Source organism: Rhodnius prolixus, unplaced genomic scaffold (genome assembly GCF_049639745.1).
Source record: "Rhodnius prolixus isolate KJV_2025 unplaced genomic scaffold, Rpr scaffold_1, whole genome shotgun sequence".
In the NCBI taxonomy this organism is placed as follows: domain Eukaryota; kingdom Metazoa; phylum Arthropoda; class Insecta; order Hemiptera; family Reduviidae; genus Rhodnius; species Rhodnius prolixus.
Window position 1 is genome coordinate 171,983 of NW_027411581.1, and position 21,752 is coordinate 193,734.

General features: G+C 33.1%; 2 protein-coding genes across 4 annotated transcripts in view; one reads left to right on the forward strand and one right to left on the reverse strand.

Moving 5' to 3' along the window:
- The window catches only part of Sap47 (Synapse-associated protein 47kD), a 29,511-nt gene extending 20,874 nt beyond the window's left edge, over positions 1-8,637 (forward strand). For 2 of the 3 annotated variants that reach the window (XM_074123156.1, XM_074123171.1), the window contains 2 exons: positions 4,206-4,370; positions 5,767-8,637. In XM_074123156.1, coding sequence (XP_073979257.1) covers positions 4,206-4,339 — 134 coding nt within the window. In that variant the 3' untranslated portion in view covers positions 4,340-4,370; positions 5,767-8,637. Of the gene's footprint in view, positions 1-1,159 lie in introns of all 3 variants that reach the window. The other variant, XM_074123164.1, reaches the window with a different exon arrangement.
- Positions 7,593-20,082, reverse strand: LOC141451676 (uncharacterized). The gene is made up of 4 exons (XM_074123180.1): positions 15,103-20,082; positions 14,003-14,043; positions 12,062-12,258; positions 7,593-10,758 (listed from the first exon to the last, which is right to left on the reverse strand). The coding sequence occupies exons 1-4, from the start codon at positions 15,200-15,202 to the stop codon at positions 10,689-10,691; spliced, it is 408 nt and encodes a 135-aa protein (XP_073979281.1). The 5' UTR covers positions 15,203-20,082; the 3' UTR covers positions 7,593-10,688.
- Between the last annotated feature and the right edge of the window lie 1,670 nt (positions 20,083-21,752).

Consider the following 21,752-nt stretch of genomic DNA (forward strand, 5'->3'; position numbering starts at 1 on the left):
AAGTTACAATTTTATCTATTCGTGATCGGTTTTCAGTATTAATTTTCCACCAGAAATACACGTTTTGGGAGGTTCTCTGACTGCAAGAAATGTTATTTGTGACGCAAATAACAAAAATAATAATAATTGAAGATTTTAAAACATATAGTGTAATGTAACGGTTGTGGGAGAATCAGGATAAATTTGTTTTATCATCAATTAAAAGCAATCATTACACCATTTTAATGCACCCAGTATGCAAGACTTCTTGACTTATGATTAGGTAAGAATATCTTGCCAGAGTGTTGGTCAAGTGGTCAAGAGCGTGACTTTGTAAGTGGGAGAATCCCAGTTCTAATCCCGCGTATGCAGTCATTCATAACACTTAAAAATCATAATACTTTTTTTAATAAAGTGTTATTTTTCACAGTTTTCTATGTAGTTTTCATAATCATTGTCAAAACCAGTGGTCCTTATGAAACCCCAATCGGGTTTTTAGACGTAACTCCGCCAAAAATGAAGATACAGCATCGGGGGTGGAAAATTTGAAAACTAGACCAAAAAAAAAAGAAACATATAGTTTACTTCATGAGTTTTTTTGAAATTCCGCTTTCCTAAAAAGTTATTAGCGATTGGTGCGTTTTCAATGGATCTCCCTATATATTTAAGGCCTCTAAAATTAACAAGCATGTTAATGTTCTAGAGTCTAGAATAAAACTTCTCACCATTTAGGGCGTTTGGATGGTTTTTGTCACGCATTCTTGAAGGATATGCTGCCACAGTTATCTAGAAGGAGCGCATTGCAGTGTGAGTCCGCACCATCTTATCCCCAAGGCTTTCGGATTTATTTACTCTACATTCTCGTTTGTGAACGCATATCGTACAAGTTCAAGATAGATATTCATTCCCAAATTTACCATTTTCAAAGGCAATTTTTTTTTTTTTTTTTTTTTTTTAAAGAAAAAAGGTAAAGTTTCCTTTGATGTGTTCAAGGTAGCAATGGAGTGTACCTGTCATTTTCTTAGCAACTATTAAGTATAAGCGATGCTCTTTCAAACTTTATTTTCTAAAATTATTTTTCACTAAAGTAGAAATAAATATTCTGGTTCATTTGAATTTAATCGAGAAATGTGGTTGGTTGTGAAGGAAGTAACAGTCTGTTTGTGGTTTGCATGTGCAGCTTGAGAAGCAGTGGTGCAGCTGGCCAGGACAACCTCCCGCTCCTTCTTCCCCTACTCAACACTCACTTGCAAGCGCCAAACTTTTATCTTCTTTAAAATTAAATTCCATTCAGTTTCTTTGGAAAGTTTAAAAGTCATAACATGTATGATAATTTAAAAACTAAATGTAACAAACCAAAATAGATTTCCTGTTACTATCGTAAACATTAATGCTGTTATTCTTTCTGGCGTTCGGCAGGAAATACTCTTTTATTTTTTACTTGCGTAAATTTCGCACCATTGAAAACTAATGATGAACATTTAATATGTCTTTATATCGCTGTCCGTTGAAAAAATGACAAGTCAAAATAATTTGTTCTTAATCTACAGCAGACAGAAAAGATGAAAGGAAATTTACAATTCTTTAAACATTTATCAATCTGTTTGTCTGTATGAAGAGTTTTGGTTGGATAATAATAACAATAACAACAATAAAAGCTTTATTTTCTATCTTAACAGAGAAAAAGCCTCTCCTTTTGGAGGTTTAATAAATGAAGAGCTAATTAAGTAAATGATGGAATGAAATATAATGAAAACAAAATGGGCTACATAACTGACAACAGAAATAACTAAAATATTAATCCTAATACACTAATAAATTTCAACTTCTACAACTCAAAATAATTTTTCATTGCTTTACTTCATACAACTCTATCTCCACCACCCGCAACTCACTTTAACTGACATCTCATCTCTCCATCTCACTACCTGACAACCTCTTCTCCTCTTCCGATTTCTCGGCGTCCACTCAGAACTTCTCTTAGCCCATCTTTTATCTTCCATTCGATCTACATGACCTGCCCAGTTCCACTTTAATCGATGGACCTCTAGTTGTAAGTCCAGCATAATTTTTTTTCGTAATACTTTTCTTTTCCTGCCTTCTTACTCCCAACACACTTCTCAACATTTTATTTTGAGTTATTCGAAGCCTATTGGAAACGTATTTGATGAGGGCCCAGGTCTGACATAGATAAAAAATGCAGGGGTAGACACACTCAATAAGTACTTTTCCTTTTAAGTTCATTAGAAAAATTTCCTTTGAAAACACTTTGAAGTGTTCTATTATTTCTTTTATATATTTCTTCCTCACTCTGCAATTAAATGAGATGATTTGTCCAGAATAATTGAAATCCACTACAAATTCTAATTCCTCTCCTTCGATATTAAAACCTTTACTCCTCCCATTGGTGAGGGTTTTAGTTTTTTCCCAGTCGGCATTAATCACGCTCTTTTGCATTCATTTAGCAATTCGCTAACATTTCTTTTACTTGTATCAGATTTGATGTGAAGATTACAACGTCGTCAGCGAAGCGAAGATGATTGAGGATCACTCCATCTAAACAGACATCTCTCTTCTCCCTATCTAGTCTTCTAAAGATACTTTCCAGTGCTAAGTCGAATAGCATCGGCGATGAAGGGCGTCCCTGCCTCACTCCACTCCCCTCTCTTTACTAAAGTCTCTCTCCCTCTCCTCTCCAACATAATGTAGACCTTATTGTTCTAATAGATTCCCTTAATTACCTCATTGTACACATCTAAATTTCTCCACTCTGATTTCCTTTAAAGCTGACCAGATAGCTTGATGTTCCAACATATCAAACGCCTTTTGGAGGTCAATAAATATTAGATATATTTCAATTCTCAATTAGATATATTCCCTACATTTTTCTGCTACCTGGTTTATTGCCTGGAGGTTCAATTGTTGAGTACGAAGGGCGGTAACCTGCTTGTTCTTCCGGTTGGTTCTCATTAATTTTATTTTTAATTTCATCTTGTGCAATGTATGCAAATAATTTTACATAACTGATGTAAGGATGATGGGACGATAATTGTTAATTTTATTTCTTGAACCGCCTTTATGCAAAATGAAAATCCTTGGTTGGATATGTTTTTCAATTATAGAAGTTTGAAAAGACATTTTATTCAATTGTTTTTCCATATATTTTAATTCGCATTCCGAAACATACATCCTTCTTATGAAGTTTCTAAATTAAAAAGCAAAACAAATGACAGTTGATATATTTTCAATCGTTTCGAGTACACTCACTTTCAATTTACTTTCATTATTTGGCTTTCGTTGCCTTTGACAAGTATAGATTTTTTGTTTTATTGGAGTTTTTGTAGCCTTTATCGTAGCTTCAATTTAGTAAGTTTTGTTGTATTGCCCTCTGAGAAGACAATGTGTTATTTATAATTTCTAATTTCTTTATAGAATTAGAATTTATAAGTTCAAAAACAATAAACAGAGTAATTTAAGATCAATACGTATTAACATAATCACCAATCATGTTCACTGTCTATACACAGCCCAAAAAAATCTCTCAAAATACCATTTTTTTGCTCATAAAACCATCAAAAACATGTGCCAAAACAATTCGTTGCTATATATAAACTGAATATGGACGAAATCACCTTTGTTTATTTCTGGAGTAAAATTATTAATTAGTTATTAAATATACATATTTAATTTGTGTAAATTGTTAACATAAATAATTGTGAATGTGTCACTTTTCTAGAAGAAAAAGTACTAACTTTACTCCTCAAAAGATGTAACTTTACAGATTTATTTTAATTTACCGACAGTATAGTCTGCAAATGTTGAAAAGTGCCAAATTACATATTATCCAGCGCTCTTTCGAGTAACGTTTGACTTAAAGTTATGTTTTTTTTTTTTTTTGTAGACTAATATAAGTTCTTCAATTCCACTACGTAACATAAAAATTACCAATTTTCAAGGTGTCACTTTTCTCGCCGGGCAGCGATTTGTTTTACTGCTTAAAACTTATAATATTAAATTTTGCATATACTTATATATTGTTCTTTTGCACATATCTCTAGAGGAATGATTGCTTAATGGTAAAACCTGTTTAAAGTAAGAAAATAAGCTACTAATTGGGCTAGCTGAGAATCACTGATGCACCTGAAAGCATTGTATACTCCTCTTTGGCATTTAAGGCCGGTGTAAGCGCTCTATTTTCAGTCATTGTGTTGTGATGTTGTCATCAGAAGAGGACTGGGAACGTGAGTTGGATGCTGAACTACAGGACTTTGAAATGATTGTCGGATCTACTGGTGCACCACAACACGCTATGCCGGTCCTGGATGAACACCTTTTAGACGACCTCACCGACTTGAAGTGAACACTTGAGTCTTCCTGCAGCCGCTCACTGTGTAGGTGAAAATGTAGTTTTAAACTGATACATTAATCTTAAGGAAACAGAAAGCTTTTGATCTGAGTAACATGTGACATTCCCATTACAATTGACCCAACTGTATGCACTCGTACTACTTGCGTTGCTATTAAGAAATATAATGTTAGTGACATGATTAGCAGATTATTGATTGGTGCCATGATTTTAACAGGTTATTGATTGCAGCAATTTTTTGGATAAAAAGTGACCTTGATATAAGTATTAAATTTAATAGACACAGGCGATTTTCAGATGCATCTTTAGGTGTGAGGATATTCAATATACACGCCTCTTCTCATTATTGCAGCCGTGTTTCAATTCTCTGAATTGTTAAACTGTATGATAATTACACAAGAAAAGTTGCCAATATAGGAAAGTTATCACTGAGCTGAAGTACGAATCTTTCAAAATATATTTTTAATTAATAGTTAATTTCTTATCTGATATAATTTTGGGGATGTAGATATTTATAAGCAAGGGGACGGTAATCCAACTGAAATCAGATGTAAAATTTATACAGTCTACTTTCTACGACCGCTTCTTGCCATTTTCATGCAGATGGACTGACATCTTTACTGACTATGCTTGGCCCCTCACTGACACATTGATTGAGGCTATCAGTTGTCCATTTGAAAATTCTGCGCTCTACAAATGTCAGCATCCGAAGTAGGATGGTTTCTAAAATTTGAGCAGAGACGTTAAACCGAAACAGAAATCGAAATTGCCACAATCTAGCGATATAAGAAGAAAGATGGTACCTAATGATCACGTTGATTGCTCCTGGAGCATAAACCAGATCGAGAAACTCTTTTTCTTGACGAATAATTATGATTTTTAAATAATTTATGATTTCTATTTAATTTAATCGAATTTTTGCGAAGCGTTGAAACATTATAAAGTACCTACATTTCCATCTATTTTAGAAAGAATTTATATAGTAATAATATGTGATTGGGTAGGCTTTAATATTCGGACTAACTAATTATTTTTGCTTATTATTGCCTTAATTATTGCTTTATAATTAATGGTCAACGAATAAAAAATTTGTAAAAGAGCAGTTGTTTAGAATGATTATTTATATTTACAATTTGAGCAAATAACAATGAATGATATTTAATTTTTTAGAAATCAGAATAATAGCTTCTTTAAATGAAAGGCGGAAAAAAATTGTCTAATCCAGAGATACAAAAATATAAGAAAAAACAGTAACTTTTTTGGTAATGGTAGTCCCTTTCCTCCAAATTTCTTTGATCGCAGTTTAAAAACTTTCCTTTTTTTATTTGATGGCTCTCCTAAATAACGGAGCCAAAAGTGTTTACTTGGATTTAAATCTGGTTGATTGCGCTAATGATTGATTCACTTATGTATAATTATAGAGCAAGCATTTCTTTATTGGCAACGCTGTATTGGGAGCGTCATCGTGATCAACTGTAATCAAGAGTGAACTTTTTTAAAAAAATTAGCAACGCCAGAGTGCATTTGTCGTCTAAATCGTCATTTTTATTTTACAAACAGAGCAAATAACTAAGTATGTTAAATTGTGATTGGGCTTGCGTTATTTTTGTTATTTATTATGAAGCTGTTAGAATTGTAGCGATGTGCTAGTCAAAATAGGACATTTATCTATACTAATGTTACTACTACTATTTGTAAGAATGTTAAATTAACAAATATATATACATATATAAAGCATGCATAAATATTTTAACACCAACTTTCAAAATACATAAATATTGTTCATTTGGAAAGCCAAATTTACATTTGTCTCTAATAATTACTATAAGACAATAATGGTTGGTATTATAGGTACAGTAAGCGTTCGAGAATTTAACGAGAACATAATGAGGTTTCACTTTTCTATCATCTGCTAAACTAGATTTAGAAAGCAATTATCTACTAAGCATTGGCTGACATGATTCAGACAGGGGAAATTTGCTAAACAAGATTTGTGTTATTGCTGACCGATCACCCAAGTATGCAATCTACCAACAGTTAATAGGTGCCGGGCAACTCTAAATTTTAATTCCTCCTTTGATTATAGATTCTTTTTCTTTATCTTTTACTCAAATTAAAAACCTTATTTTATTCTCCATACTTATTTTTTCTTTACTTTACCAAACCCCTCACATTTGTAAATCGGACTTTCTGAGCCCATCTTCAATCAGTAAATTACATTGCGACCTTATTAATCACTCCATAAAATGAATCGCTTACTTTATTTATATATTCTTATTATTCTTACCTTCAAAAAGTACATGTGGTTTAGGAACACATCATTTGAGAGAAAGAAATGTACTAATTCTAGAGAATTTTATACTTAGTTACATACCAAATATTTTTTCACTTCACCTTTAAATTATTCTGCGGAAATACAAAAATTAATTTTTAATTAATTAACTACCATTCAAAAAAATTGACAAAAAAAAGTCATTCCGAAAAACTCTCACCTTTACAATTTCTATTTATTATTATTGGAAAATCTCTTATTTTTCCATCTTCTTCAAATCAGTCGCTCTCTCTGTTTATTTGTTGATTATAAAAAATTAAAGTTTTAAAACCTGTGTTCCGTTAATTCAATTAATTGCGTTAACTCCGTAATTATTTTTTCTAACATTAACTTTTCTTTATGAAGGCCTACGTTACGTCAAAATTGATCATTTTATTATTATCTTAGATATCCTTTCATTTTTCGTCCAGAGCATCTGAAACTAAGATTCAAGTCAAATATGTTGACCGGATTTCTACAAATATGGAAGAACAAGTGATGAATCACCTAAACCAAAAAAATTAAAAATAAAGCGGAAATAGTAAAGGATTTTTTTTCAAAGCAGCCTCAACTATATATTCTAGCTTTTTACACACTTAATTTCTTTCATTTTTATTCAAAACATTTGCCTTCGAAATTAGACTTCGACTTATTCGTCCTTATAAAAGCACGGCTTGCCAATCTTTTTGAGAGTTGGCACACAATAGAACATTATAAGGATATAAAATATAGTTCTAAGAGAACAAACCACTTTAAGTTATTAAGTATGTGTCATTTTTTTTTAATCTAGATTCGATTGACAAATATTTTATTTATGGAATCCGTAATTGGATATCTAGTTCGAGTATCACTCAATATTTTGTATTAATATATTTTTTTGTTTAAGTAAAATAAAGTTAAGAAAGTAGAATCTTAATTAAGATTATTTAGATGTAGTTAAAAAAAAAAAAATTATCGCAAATTCCTAATGAAACTTATTCGTATCGTTTAGTTACTGGTGTCAACACTTGTTCTATTTACCCAAATCTGAGTTTATAGAATGGGTAGACGTCTCGTATAAGATATTTTTAATGAAAGGAAGAAAAAAAAATTATTTGTTTTTAAAATTCATTATATTTGTTTAAATGTGCTTGCTGGTAATAAAACTGGGCCACGTCAATTTGGCTGCGCTAACTGTAAAAAACTTGCATTAGTACTTTTCCCTTTGTTCAAATAAATTTGCTGTGATCTAAATGCTCCTAATTTATTACTCGGTTGGCAATAACTAATACCCTCAAGTTATAGTTTTCATTATTCCGAACAATTGGTAATTTCAAAATATTTTCATCATATAAAATCCAAACAATCAGTTTGTTTAATTAGGATAATTTATTTTCAATTTCAATATTACTCATATTAGTTATTAGGCACCTAACTAATATTACTCCATAAATTCACTTGAATAGTGTAATTAAAAGAAAAAATATTTATATAAATATTATAACATATAAATTGTAAACTTATATATTGACGGCACTAATTTATATATTGTATAATTATAGGGATATATTAGCAAATCTATTTCTTGAAAGTTTAATAACAGATAAGAAATGTATATTCACGTTGCGCGTGTGAATGAGTTTTTTTAGGTTTGATTTGTTACCTTACAATATAATCAAACATTTTCTAATTAAAGAATTGTGAACAAATTGTAATTAAAGTTATGCAAAAATTATTTGAAAGTATTTATGAGTTAGGATGGAATAGAGAATTTTGATTCTACATACCTGAAGCCGGGTATCTGTACTACAAGCGTTATTGAGAATGTCCGCACTACTGCTGACAAAATGACTGTATTTTTACTTGGCCAAACTGTGTTACTTGTGTATATCATATATATATATAAACATTGTGTACGTAATATAAGGAATTAATAAAGTATACTTATTTAAAAAAATTAATATGGATAGAAGGTGTTAATAAATGTTATTTAAGCATTGCATTTCCTTAGTAAGTTTTTATCCTTGCAAAATATGAAGGCCATTAAAAACACCTAAGTGACTCTATGTACTTTAGAAATACCGCCAGTGGATTCTGGCAACAATGAAATATTTCCAGTTATTAGAACTTAGTTTAAGTTTATAGTAACTAAGAAGAACCGATATCCTAGCTGCTCGAAAAGTAAGATATATGTAGCAGGTTCGATTCCCAGTTTCGGCTTTGGATTTTATTTGATGTATTGATATAATAAATTTTCCGTTGATAGTATGGTAGCTTTTACCTCCGCCACTTATACCTGATCGGTAGATGGACGATAAACCACTACTTTACTTTCGCTTATAGTACCTGGGGCAGTGGTGATCCGTGAAATTTTTAAATTATAAATAAAATAAAACATGTCTAAATTCAAATCAATCTGTAGAAAAATTAACTCATATCGATATTATTTTTCTTACAATAAAAGTAAAAAAGGGTGTTCCTATCGCTTTTAAGAAAAGCTCTATGGCAAAGAACCCCGCGAAGCATGCTAGAATGAATTAAAAAACCAAAGTGAAAGAATCTGCAAAGTTAGAATGAAGGGAAAGTTGCTTAGCACCTCCCTAAAAATATGTGATCAAGCCCCATCAAAACGAAATCGGAGGAACAAAGATATTCCAGTTATGATGCGGTGGATATAGCCCATGAGGAAGTACATACATAAAACATAATGACAGTAATTACTGTTATTATTTTTGGTGACTGAATCATAGTTTCAATAGGATGAAAAAATCAATTTAAAGTCATTATAATGACTGAAACTGGCGTTAATTTTTTCATCCTATAATGACAGTATTGGGTGATAATTGCAAAAGTTGAGAAGAAATCAGTATATTGACCATTATTAAGTAAATATTTTAAGTATAATGACACAAAGTAATGACTGAAAATGTGAGGATAGGTGAGGTTGCTTCAAATGAAGTAAGGAGTATTTGTATAAATAAAAAGAGAAATGTTACAGGAAGAAATTGATAATTCAATTAATACATTTTGAACCCAGCCTAATTAATTATCGCCGAAGCGAACATAAAGACACGGACGACAAAAATATTAGTATGCCTGTTAAAAGTGTAACTATAAAAATTAGAATACCAGTTATTTTTTTTTTTTTTGTAAACGTGGAAAGTTAGACTTTCATTCAGAATCCACGTTTTGCCCGCACTGAACTCTTCCTTTTTGTGTGTAATATATTATTATATTTTTTTTTCCTGCAATCGTTTTAACTATTTAGAACATAAATTCTAAACTTAGGCAAAAACGATACCCTTGATAATTCTTGGTTACAGTTTTTCTATTTGACAGGAAATTTTCCTATTAATTACTTGTTACTTTTACCCAAGTTAAATTTCACATATTTAATTATGGGAGGGGTGTTCTCAGAAACAATATATTGCCTCAACAATTTATATCGCCATAATTCCTGCCAGCAACGGGAGAAACAATTACTTAGTATGAACTATTTACATCTGTAATTATCGGTGTTAAGGGGGGTTCCTGAAAGCATTACCGCCAGGAGGAAGAATAATAAGAGATGTAATTTCACTGACGAGCTTCTATCTTGCATGGCGTTGGAACTGTTTGTCTGCCGATGGATCAGATGATCGCTCTAATATTCCTGTTCATTCTCCTCTCACACCTAGACGTCTCCACTTTTGAGAGACACTGACGAGACTGTTCTAAATAAGTGCATTGGTCTATGTGGAAGAGTCATAAATGTTTCAAGGCTACCTTGTACATTACATCTTCCGAAGAAAGAAGAAAACAATCTATGAAGGTTGAGTGATCTAATGAAAGAGTGAGGTTCAAATCTGCGATAATGCGAATCAGAGATGGAGTTGGTTAGATCAGATCCAAACGTGTACTCTAAATTGAACTTCAGCTTTTCTATTTCCGACTGCCATGACAATAAATCTATTGTAATATATATATATATATATGTTATAAAATAATAGGCGTTTGTAATTGGGTTTATTAATCTTCATGCTGAATTAAATTAGGGTACTGTGGCCGCAAATTTTATTTATGTTTATCCGGCACCTTAGTGACTTCTTTGACTTGTGCTGCGCTGTCCAGTAGGTAGTAATAACTGTAAAGAAAGATGCACATTCAGAAAACTCTCAATAAAGTTGTCTTTGCTGTCCTCCCACCTCTAGACACACACACACCCTATCTAACTTATTTGATGTCTAATTCGTTCGTTCTAGAGGTAAGAGAATAGCTTATTTAATTTTGCTAATTGACACTGCCCATTAGCTTTGGTTAAATATTGAAATTATACTTTAAACTTTTATCTCGGTTGCTGGTTAAAAACTAAATGTGTTTACGAGAAATAACTATGGAAGTAAGATTTATCTATAAGTAAGTTTATCTCTTTAAATTAAGAGTTAACAAATACTCTTATTTGGCTGCGATACCTACCACTGCTGTCTCTTAATTTAAAGTGCTAGCCGCAAATTGTAAGGCCAGATCACAATCGTCCTTCCGTTGGTGAATCTGGTATGTAAAATCTAAATTACGAAACCACCTTTTCGTTGTTGTAATTTCAAAATGATCCTCATGTATTGAGAATTGGAGCGAAAAGTTCGCTGTATATGACCTATTTACTCGTAAATGTCAACATCCTTAATCTTCTAAACCAATGCATGTTTAAGGCTGACATTTTTTAAAGAGAAAGATTTTAAAATAAGCATCAGTTAAAATAAAAGATTTTAAAATGATTTAAATTCCATTGTTTGCAATTATTATGAAGCAATATATTGAGGCTTAAATTTTGGTTGGGCTTTTTAAAATTGAACACATTGATATCCAATAGGAAATCATCTTCAGGATTTAAAATCGGTCGTGAACTATCACCGGACACTCTCTTACTACAGTCTCACGCAAATTACAATTTTTTTTAAATTTGGAATTAGACTAAGTAGCTATATACAATATAACTGGACCGTACCTTTCACCGCAATGACTTTTAGAGGAAAGGTTATTCTGGTAACTGCAAAGCAAGTATGAGACAAAATTAGTGTGAGGTATAAGCTCAGCTATGATAACTTCAATATACACTCTGTCTTCCAAACTAATTTAAAACAGTCCATAAAAAAATTTCTGGGGCCTGCAATGTCGAAGACCTTATACACCAGCCGCAACTGGTAAATGCTGTAGCTAATAAGAAATCATTTCGGAAACGGATGAAGTGCAATCACTGCCGCCATGCTTCGTGATTTACTCATAGTTTGTAAATGAAGAAAATATAAATTGTACCATAGTATGAGAAAATTGCGTGAGAGTGCACATCAGTAGCATTATTGCACTTGCTGTCTGGCATAAGAGCAGCCGTAACATTTATAATATAGATTAATTCTAATTGTTGAGCTATTTAGATATACATAGATTACCTGATTGCACGACTAAGCTGGTATATGTTTGTGATTGCTACAAACACATTGACGCTAAATAAATTCCAGTTTTTTGGAATAACCACCAAGGAGTATCTAGACCAAATAAGGCCGGTCGCTGCCAGAACCGCAGTCTGATTTACGCTCAGCTGATTGGCTGGTCTCTGCAAGTCTCCGGCTGCGGCCATCACCAACCCCTGTCATCAATAATAGTCAGTCTCTGCCATCTTAGCTTGTAACTATTCATATTTGCATTTAACTAACATAAATTCACCGACTTCTCAAACTTGTGCCATGTTGACTATTTGGGTTAAGTTCATACAGTTAAGCTAGCCAATAAGCCAAGTCCGATAGCACCATACCCACCTGTGAAACTAGATTATAAACTTAGCCTGCTGAAAGTTTGGGACTATCTGGTTTTATTTGTATTTACAAATTAAATATTTGGCCTTGTTCACTAAAATCTTTACACACAGTGAAATATATGTTTTGGAAGTTCAGATCTTTATTGATTTTGATTCAGCCTAAGGCTGGAAACGTAGTGGAGCGGCGATGTTAGCTTGTTTCAGATCAAAGAGAGCGACGAGCAGCGAGCAAAGAGTCGCATCCACATAGTGACGAGTTTAGTCGCGGTCTTCTTTCGACGAGACATGATGGAGGAATTATTTCTCTACGAAAATTCTTCGTTGAAAATTTGGTATTTACAGCAGCTTAGTAGCAGGACCTCAGTGTACATTATATAAACGTGACTATACATGAACTTGGTGAATTCCATCACTTGTACCAACAACTTCGGTAGCATCCTGGCAAGTTTCGTGCGTATTTTCGAATGTCGGTTTCAACATTTGATTACATACTAACTAGTGTTGAAGGCATGTTTATCAAGATTAGGACGAATTTCAATGTTAACCCCATTAATCCAGTCCCATTTCTTATCCAACAGAAATCGGTTGTGATGTAAAAGATCCTTTTGTTTTCGCCGCTTTGCTCGCCGATCCACTATGTTTCCAGCCTTAGGAGGATTCAGCTTTAGCTCTCATCTTTGGAACTAGTTTGAAGCAACGTCTACAGATGTTTGCAAGTCAATAAAGCATTTCTTATTGTCTTTTTGGCGGAGGCTATCGAGGAATGGAGGAATACATCTAGAAAAAGTGTTCTTTCAGATTGCATATGATTTTACCGGCTGTAAAATGTAAGAAGGAATTGTTTTAAAAATTCGGAATTTGAACTTTCAAGTTTGAAATTTGTAGTGAGAAGTCTTATGAGTATTCAAATCATTTTTTTTTGTTAGAATTCGCATGTATCACACGATCAATCTATCCAAGCCAACAGTTAATTTTGGCAAAATCATGTTTAATACTGACAATAAAAGAATCTTTATTCCGGCTGTCAACTGCGTTATTGATCAATAAAAAAAAAAATCAATCACACTAAAAGGACAAATTTTTTCAATACTAATTATGACAATAATTAAGCTTCTACTTGTTAGAAATATTTCCAACGTCATCAAATCTCAACACAAATACTCCTTCATTACTTCAATTCTTCATTTCAACACAGATGATGGTCCTTAATAGTAATTTACTGTTTACTGTGCATTTACTGTTTTCTCTACAACCCTCCTATCTTAAGATATTTCCTCCATCAATTTGGCGGTGTGGCAGCCTGAGCTGAAGTTGAAGCATCGATGTATGATAAATAATTATTTACTATAACAATCAATAGTACAATGATTTAGCCAGTTAATTGTATTAATAAAGTTCCTTCTACTGGCGTCACTTTTTCCCCAAAACACACAAACACTGTTATGTTAACCTCTCGGGATCAATCCTTAAAGATTTGCGCTCCAAAATTAATTTGCTATTGAATACCAAATCAAAATATTAATCTTTGTTTATACCTAGTTGAGTATTTTGCACAAAAGTAATAAAATTCACTAACCCATTTAAATGTTGGTGCCCAGAAGAAAACTGTTTTTGGTCCTAAATAAAAAATAATAATAGCGATAATTAATAGAAGTCAAGAATTTGACATAAGGTTTGTTGGAACAGAGCCTGGAGTGCATTTATAAATGACCCCGAGCTTGCGTAACGATAAATAAGCGTTCCAAAAAGTTATTATTTCCTAGCCATTCCAATTAATAAATAATGACCAGATAACTCAGAAAACTCTTTTGGATCTAGTTCTTTATTTGATAAGGCGAGTAACTATGGCGATCGGGTCAAATTTACCATATTGAGTTTTCACTGAAAAAATCTATTTTGGGCCCGATTTGATTGATTTTGTGAGTTGTTGAGTGAGCGAAAATAGCGCCAGCTCAATTTTTATCTGATGTTTCGTTTCTCCCACGGCTCCCGACTTAATTTAGCGCCTAAAATTCTATACCCAGATTTGCCACTTTACCGAATGAATTTTTAATACTTTCTTTTTTTAAAGAAAAGCGGCATTAACGATTTCTTTAAATTTGGAATGCTAATTTGTAGACATGCTGATCGAAGGCCTTTATTGTAATATTTTCCGAGGAAAATCCAAACAAAGAACCTTCAGAGGATACGCTACTCTCTGCAGGGCTGTTTCGGAATAATCTACGATTATGTTCAGGATATTTTTAACATGTTTTGCTTCAGTTCTAAGGTTGAAGAAAATTCTTTAACCAGAAGCACCAAATTTTCTTGGAAATTGCTGCCACGTTTTTTTCTAAATTTCTAGTTTTCACTAGAAAATACTATTAGGGTACTTTTGGGGAAGATGTAAGCTTCTCTCTTTGGATAAATATTTATTCATTATTTGTATCTTTAGAATAATGCCCATTTCTACTTCTGTGTATTGTATTATTGTACGGTAGTAATAACAGTAACAGTGAGAATGAAATATGGTATGAATTCCTAGATTTTTTGCGTGTTTAATCTAACGCCAGTGATAGTGACAATTTTGCCATTTTCCTCCAGGCAGCTCTCTTTGTAATATAGATACTATTGCCTCGCCATTGGAAACTGGGCTGAGTAAATCTGTTGGTTGGAAGTATGAAATTCATGACAGACCTGCAGGGTGTTGCCACAAGGGCTGCATCTTCTCGGGGACCAGCTTGTCCAGCATGGAGATTATAGCTTTATACGCTTTCGACACCTTTAAACCCAACATTACAATAAATCACATACCTGACTTTAAAAATGAAACATATGCTTTTCAAAAGAAGTTAACATATGTGAATTTATCCATTTAACTAGGTAGAACTGGTTACTAAAAATAATAATTAAATTCCTAAGCCAACAGTACACTGAAAGAGGCTCCTGACACAAATCAGTTTTGTTGTTAGCCATAAATAATAATTATAATAATTTGAAATTTGTTGAGTAGTTTGTGTATTCCACTATTGTACTGATATATTAAAATTAGTGTTGCATATTCCATTATGAATTTGCAAAAACAAAAATTTAGAAGGTGTGATAAGGGCTCAAATTTTGTTGTAAAAATCAGCCTCCGCTCTTAAAACACATAAACCCTTCTTCTGCAAACTGTTTATTTTGATCCTTTAAAGTATAAAATTCAATCTTATAATTCAATAGTTCAAGTTTTCAACACCAAAAGATAAATTAGTGAATTCCGTACTGTTTCATTTAAACTCTTCAAGGAAAATTCAATTTAAAATATTCAAACGCAACAAACCTTCCTGATGGTCTCTTGGAACTTAACAAACAAAATGGCGAACGAAGAGAAATCGAATACTATCGTGCGAACACGGAAGTGTAAATTACCTCAGTTTTGGAATTAAATCCGGAAGTTTAGTTCTCGAACTAGCAAATAATACATCACTCTCCAAAAAAAATGAAGTTACCTCAAATCGCATTTAATTCCTGAGTATCTCAGTCGTACTCAGAAAACTAGAAATAAAGAATTGTGATTCACTAAAGCAAATGATTCAATTTTTCGGTTTGGCGAATCGGACAGGAGAAAACATATTTCTTGAACCCAAACATTAAGTGTCGGAATTCCAGAATTCTCAAGTACTTCGAGAAATCCAAGGATAACTTTCCCCATCATATGATTCACAGCCTTTGACTAAAGCGACTTCTAAATCAAATATTACAAGTGTGTGATATTTCCATAGACCAAATGTCGGAGAGAGAGCACAACATAAAATCGGAACACACAACCTCTCTTCCACAACAAAAAAATTGAATATAGCAGGGATTGAATGTAGGAATATATTACCTAGGCAAACAGAAGTACTTACAACCAATTAGTTAGTTTATTCAGTTGCGGCAAAAAATGTTTCTGCCCGCCTTTTGACACAAGCCCATAAATCTGGACTTAGATTTCTAGTGGTTACTTTCCTCTTGTCCCTCCTCAACACGTTGACCTTATATGCGAATGATAAAACATATGCCGAAAAGCTGCTTCACCTAGACTTGGCCTCAGCAGAATTTTCTGTTTCATATTTAAATTCGCTAACATATCTCGAACGATGCTAGGCCTGATGTACTTCGAACATTGTATTGTTTGTGGACCACAAACGGAGGCGAATGTTGAATCCTAAAACTACTTTAACTTCCCCAGCGCACTTCATTCAAATTACTTCTGCTACCTTTACTCGAGGCATTCTGCCAGAATTAAGCGGATTGTCAACAAACTTCAAAATAAACCATCAAGTTTCCAGTTATTACCAGCAACTGGAGCCTGCAACATCTTATTACATTGAGATCTATAGTCCCCCAGGTTCTACTCATCCTCCAGCTTCCACCAGTTAAACTCACGCCTGCGAATGTTGAAATTGAATTATTCTTCCAAGAAGGAACTCGTAGGCCATTAAAATGCCCACGTAACTAGTACAAAAGGCGCTCCTGTGGCGTTTTCGCAAGTTTAATAATCAAGAGTTTTCCTGAAAGGTATTCCCTGCCTAAAGTCCATCAGTATTTTTGTCATCTACTTGGTGAGTACAAATACTTGTCCCTCCGGATATGTGCTGAATACAGCTGGTCGAGACGTTTCGCGCTTCGAAGTTCGAATTTCTTCGATACCTGTCATTCATATTTAAAATTATATATGACAATCAGATATTTTCCCTATAGGATAAAAATCTATCATCTTTCCATCCTCTTCACACGGTTAAAGTATGTCGGGATTTCTTAAAGGATAGAATTGTATTGCGCAAGAATCTGTGGATTATTATTATTTAAACTCGATTGAGATCTCACAAATGTAGCAATCACGATGCCTTGTGATCCAGAATAAACGTTTTGGAAAAAAAAAAATTGGTACTGAACTATTTTTCTTGACTCTTAACAGGAGAAATACAAAATTTTTAATAAAAAATAATTTATTTTCAAGTCTTGTGCACAATGATGAATAAATGCAGTACGCTTACCTACTTTCGCCCCACTCTCGCTGGTTTCAAAAATTTCAATATAACTCTGTAGATCTTCTTCTGGTAATCGATTAAACGAAGAGTATAATCTTCTTCTGCTGATTTTCTCTGGATACAATACGGTAAAATATTGGTTTAGTACTTTCTAACTTCCTGCAGGTGTTAGATAAGTGAAATAATTTTCGCAACTCCAGAATTTTTTTTACCCTTCCACATGACTCCGCGACTTCGGCTCGAAGAGCTGATCTCTATTATGACATTTCTCTTGACAAAGTCAGCCCTTACATTTATTCCAGCATCTCAACGCTTTGTCATATTTGAGCATTTTCACTACACGGCTCACCTTCAAGGCAGAGCAACTTCGCTGGCCAACTCAGACAAATTAGTCACTTCTGGATTGCAAAAAGGACGTAAAATCGAAGGTTCTAGCTTGCGATGCATACCAGGCCTCAAAAATTCGTTGTCAAGAGCTATTTTTTTCTTAAAATTCTTCTAAAAGCACTTTCATTTAACATCGACGATGTTAGACATCTTCCTCCCTCTCAATGACTAGCACAGACCGTAGCACTAGATTGACCGAAGCTTTTCCTGTATTCGACATCACTGTAGATAACATTGCACGAACATTTGTACTTTCATGTTGTGCAGTAATGGAACAGAAAGGGGCGAGGAAGCCTCCTATGATTCTTACCACCTCCATTTATTATACTTACCCAATTTATTTATATATATATATATATATACACATACATATATGTATATAAATATGTATATGTAAATATACTCTTTCAATAAATTTCATCAATTTGGCGCTTTTACTGAGTTTGCATCATTATGCATCGCAATTATTCTTACAGTGAATATGCCGATATGGTGTTTGTGTTTGGTTTTTGCAATGCTGCCCGTCGTGAATATCCCGTGCGATTTCCGAATATAAGATTAGCTTAAAAGACTATCTTTAGGTCCACATTTCAACGTCTTAGAGTAACTGGCATTTTTGCTTTAATGCCACGTGCTGATGGAGCTCTTGCCCCTTAATGAAATGAAAGGAGTGCGACAATATTACAATATTTTGATGATAATCCGTCCACCAGTGTACGAAAAGCTGCAGCTGAATACATATTACGCCAGCTCTCTAAGGAGAGTAAGGAGAACTCTCTCTGGAGATGGACGTCACCCAAAACATTATGAACGGTACGACATTTATTATCTCAAGAATTTTGACAAAGAAATTTTTCCGATTGGCATTTAAATCAAGCTGATCTTAAGCCGCAATTTTCGCGTCATATTCTCTGGACGAATGAAGCTACACTCACAAGAAATGTTCAACTCATCATCTCTGGATGCTCGACAATCCTCATGCAATTCGTGAGCACTATTTTCAACCTGAGTTTCAGTGATATTAGACAATATTTTAATTGGTCCGCATTTTGTACCACCTAGGCTTAATGCGGACACATTTCTGCACTTTCTTAGTAATGATTATTACATTTTGATTGAGGATGTTCCGCTACTACTGAGAAGGAACTCATGGTTTCAATTAGCTGGTTGTCCAGCACATTACGGCTAAGTCCACGTCAGTGGCTAAATCAACATTATCCCAATCGATGATTGGCCGAGCAGGACCGACGGCTTAGCCTGCTTGCTCTCCAGATCTGTCACCAATGGATTGTTTTTGCTAGGGGTTCCATTAAAGGAAAAGTCTATGAAATGCCGGTCATCTTCATTCTTTAAGAAGAAGAATAATTGAATCAATAACAGCAATCCAGTGCCGTTCAGCTATCGCTGCTGTGGAAGAAAGATACCGATTCCTCATTTTCTTTATTATTTATTTATTTACTTTTAATTGTCATTATGTTCTATTAATAAAGAAGTTGGAAGACACTTTATTAATTTTTTTTTTTTTTTTTTTTTTTTTTTTTTTTTTTTTTTTTTTTTTTTTTTTTTTTTTTTTTTTTTAATATAGCCTGCCTAATAATTCATAAAATGACGTGAATATCTCATAAACAAAGCGTTAACGGGCATACTTTCAAAGGTAAATTTTTTCTTGTTTTGAGGTCCTAAATTCATATTTTCAGTTAGGACCCTTAACCCTGAAACACCCTATATAGCAGAACAATAGAGACAGTGAGACAAACATTATCGTCTCTCAATTTCGGAACTCTTAATCTTGAGACTGAGAAGAGGGAAAGAAGAGTCACATTTTTCGCAAAGTGAAGTTCCCTCCAAGAGGGCGACGAGGGGAGAAATGTATTGACCAAGTAGTGATTATTACTAACAGTCTGCTCCTCGCTTTTCCTAAGGTCTCCCTGGAAAACATAAAAAGCTGCTAGGTGTTGGATGGAATGAACGCTTCTATAATTCTTAATTTGGAGTGTCATCATAGACACACCTGGGAAGGCCGTGGAGGAGAACTAAACACACGGTATAAGTACATATCAATACGAGATCTTATACCTTCATGCAGTAACCCTGCAGTGACCTCATCATCTAACGAGAATATCTTGTGGCGGGGTGTTTGCTCCAGGGAGTGGTTATCCATAATTGCCGACTCATTGCTCCTGGGGCATCTTCTCTAGAAGGCCTGACGGTATATTTATATACCAGTTGAGAGTTGGGCAAAAATTTAATCAATTAAAAAACAATTGAATTAAACCGAAATTTAATTTTAATCATGATTAAAATTAAAAAAACCATAAAAAAAAAAAAAAAAAAAATTAAAAAATTTAATCGGCCAAATATAGTTGATTAAAATTAAATTCACATTTAAATTAATCGGAATTGTAAGAATTAAAATTTTTAATCATAACTAAAAATTAAGATTAAAATTAAATAATCAGAATTTTAATTGATTGAATTAAATTCCAAATTCAGAGATGGGCACTGATTAAAAAAAAAATTAAATTCTAAATTTAATTGATTAAATTTATTTTTAATTTTAATCAGAATTTAATCGGCGAATTTAATCGTAATTTTAATCATATGACAATTATTTAATCAATTAAATTTCAGATTTAATCGTTAATCAAACTAAAAAAATTATGATTAAATCTGAGAATTAAATTGAACTTTAATTTTAATCACCGAATTAGTTCAATTTCAATCGTTAATCAAACTAATTTAATCATCCACTTTTATGGCTTTTCAACCAATGGTTCGAACCACGTTTTGGCGAGGCTTTTTTTCTGAGCGTCTTCAATAAATACTTTTCGGTTAATTTTTCTAGACTTGGACTTCTTCACGAGTCACTAGACGTATATAGGACCACCTTACACTCACATTTAACTATGTTTACCACTCACTAGACTTAGATAGGACCACATTATACTCACATTTCACCATTTTTACCACTTACTAGACTTAGATAGGACCACCTTACACTCACATTTAACCATGTTTGCAACTCACTAGACATTGATAGGACCACCATACACTCACATTTAACCATGTTGGCGTCTCAATAGACTTAGGACCAACTTAATCTCACATTTATGGTCCAAGTGTTCCACGAAATTTCAATTTTAAATGTATTAAAATTTAGAAACTTAGGAAAGATACGAAAACAAAAAATTGTTCCTTTTTTTTAATTTGAATTAAATTTTAAGTTCTTGCTAAATACCGAATTTCAAATTATTTAATGTTAGTGTTCCGCGAGATAAATATATACATATAATTGTGTTCCGCGTCTATGAAAAGGTTAAGAACCACTGATATAGAAGGTAGAAAATTTTTTGGGTCATGAAATTCTGCAAAATTATGGCCGTTCTATATCTCCCACTGTGAACCACGTATTGGTATGGTATTTTTTTCTCTTATACACTTTGTTTTTCTCAATTATAAACGATAGTTATTTTGTGAACAGATCTAAAAAGGTAGAAGATATAAAGGGTTGAAAAGTTTTTGGGTCATGAAATTCTGTAAAATTATGGCCGTTCTATATCTCCCACTGTGAACCACGTATTGGTATGGAACTTTGTTCTCTTATACACTTTGATTTTCTCAATTATAAACTATAGTTATTTTGTGCACAGATCTATAAATGTAGAAGATACAAAGGGTTGAAAATTTTTTGGGTCATGAAATTCTGTAAAATTATGGCAGTTCTATATCTGCCACTGTGAACCACGTATTGGTATGGAATTTTGTTCTCTTATACACTTTGTTTTTCTTAATTATAAACTATAGTTATTTTGTGCACAGATCTACAAATGTAGAAGATATAAAGGGTTGAAAATTTTTTGGGTCATGAAATTCTGTAAAATTATGGCCGTTCTATATCTCCCACTGTGAACCACGTATTGGTATGGAACTTTGTTCTCTTATACA

Coding starts and splice junctions, on each gene's coding strand:
- LOC141451676 (XM_074123180.1), bottom strand. CDS start 15,202: ATGTTGGGTTTAAAGGTGTCGAAAGCGTATAAAGCTATAATCTCCATG. Junction 14,044..15,102: donor CTTGTGGCAACACCCTGCAG/GTCTGTCATGAA, acceptor TTTTTTATTTAG/GACCAAAAACAGTTTTCTTC. Junction 12,259..14,002: donor GGGCACCAACATTTAAATGG/GTTAGTGAATTT, acceptor TATTGATGACAG/GGGTTGGTGATGGCCGCAGC.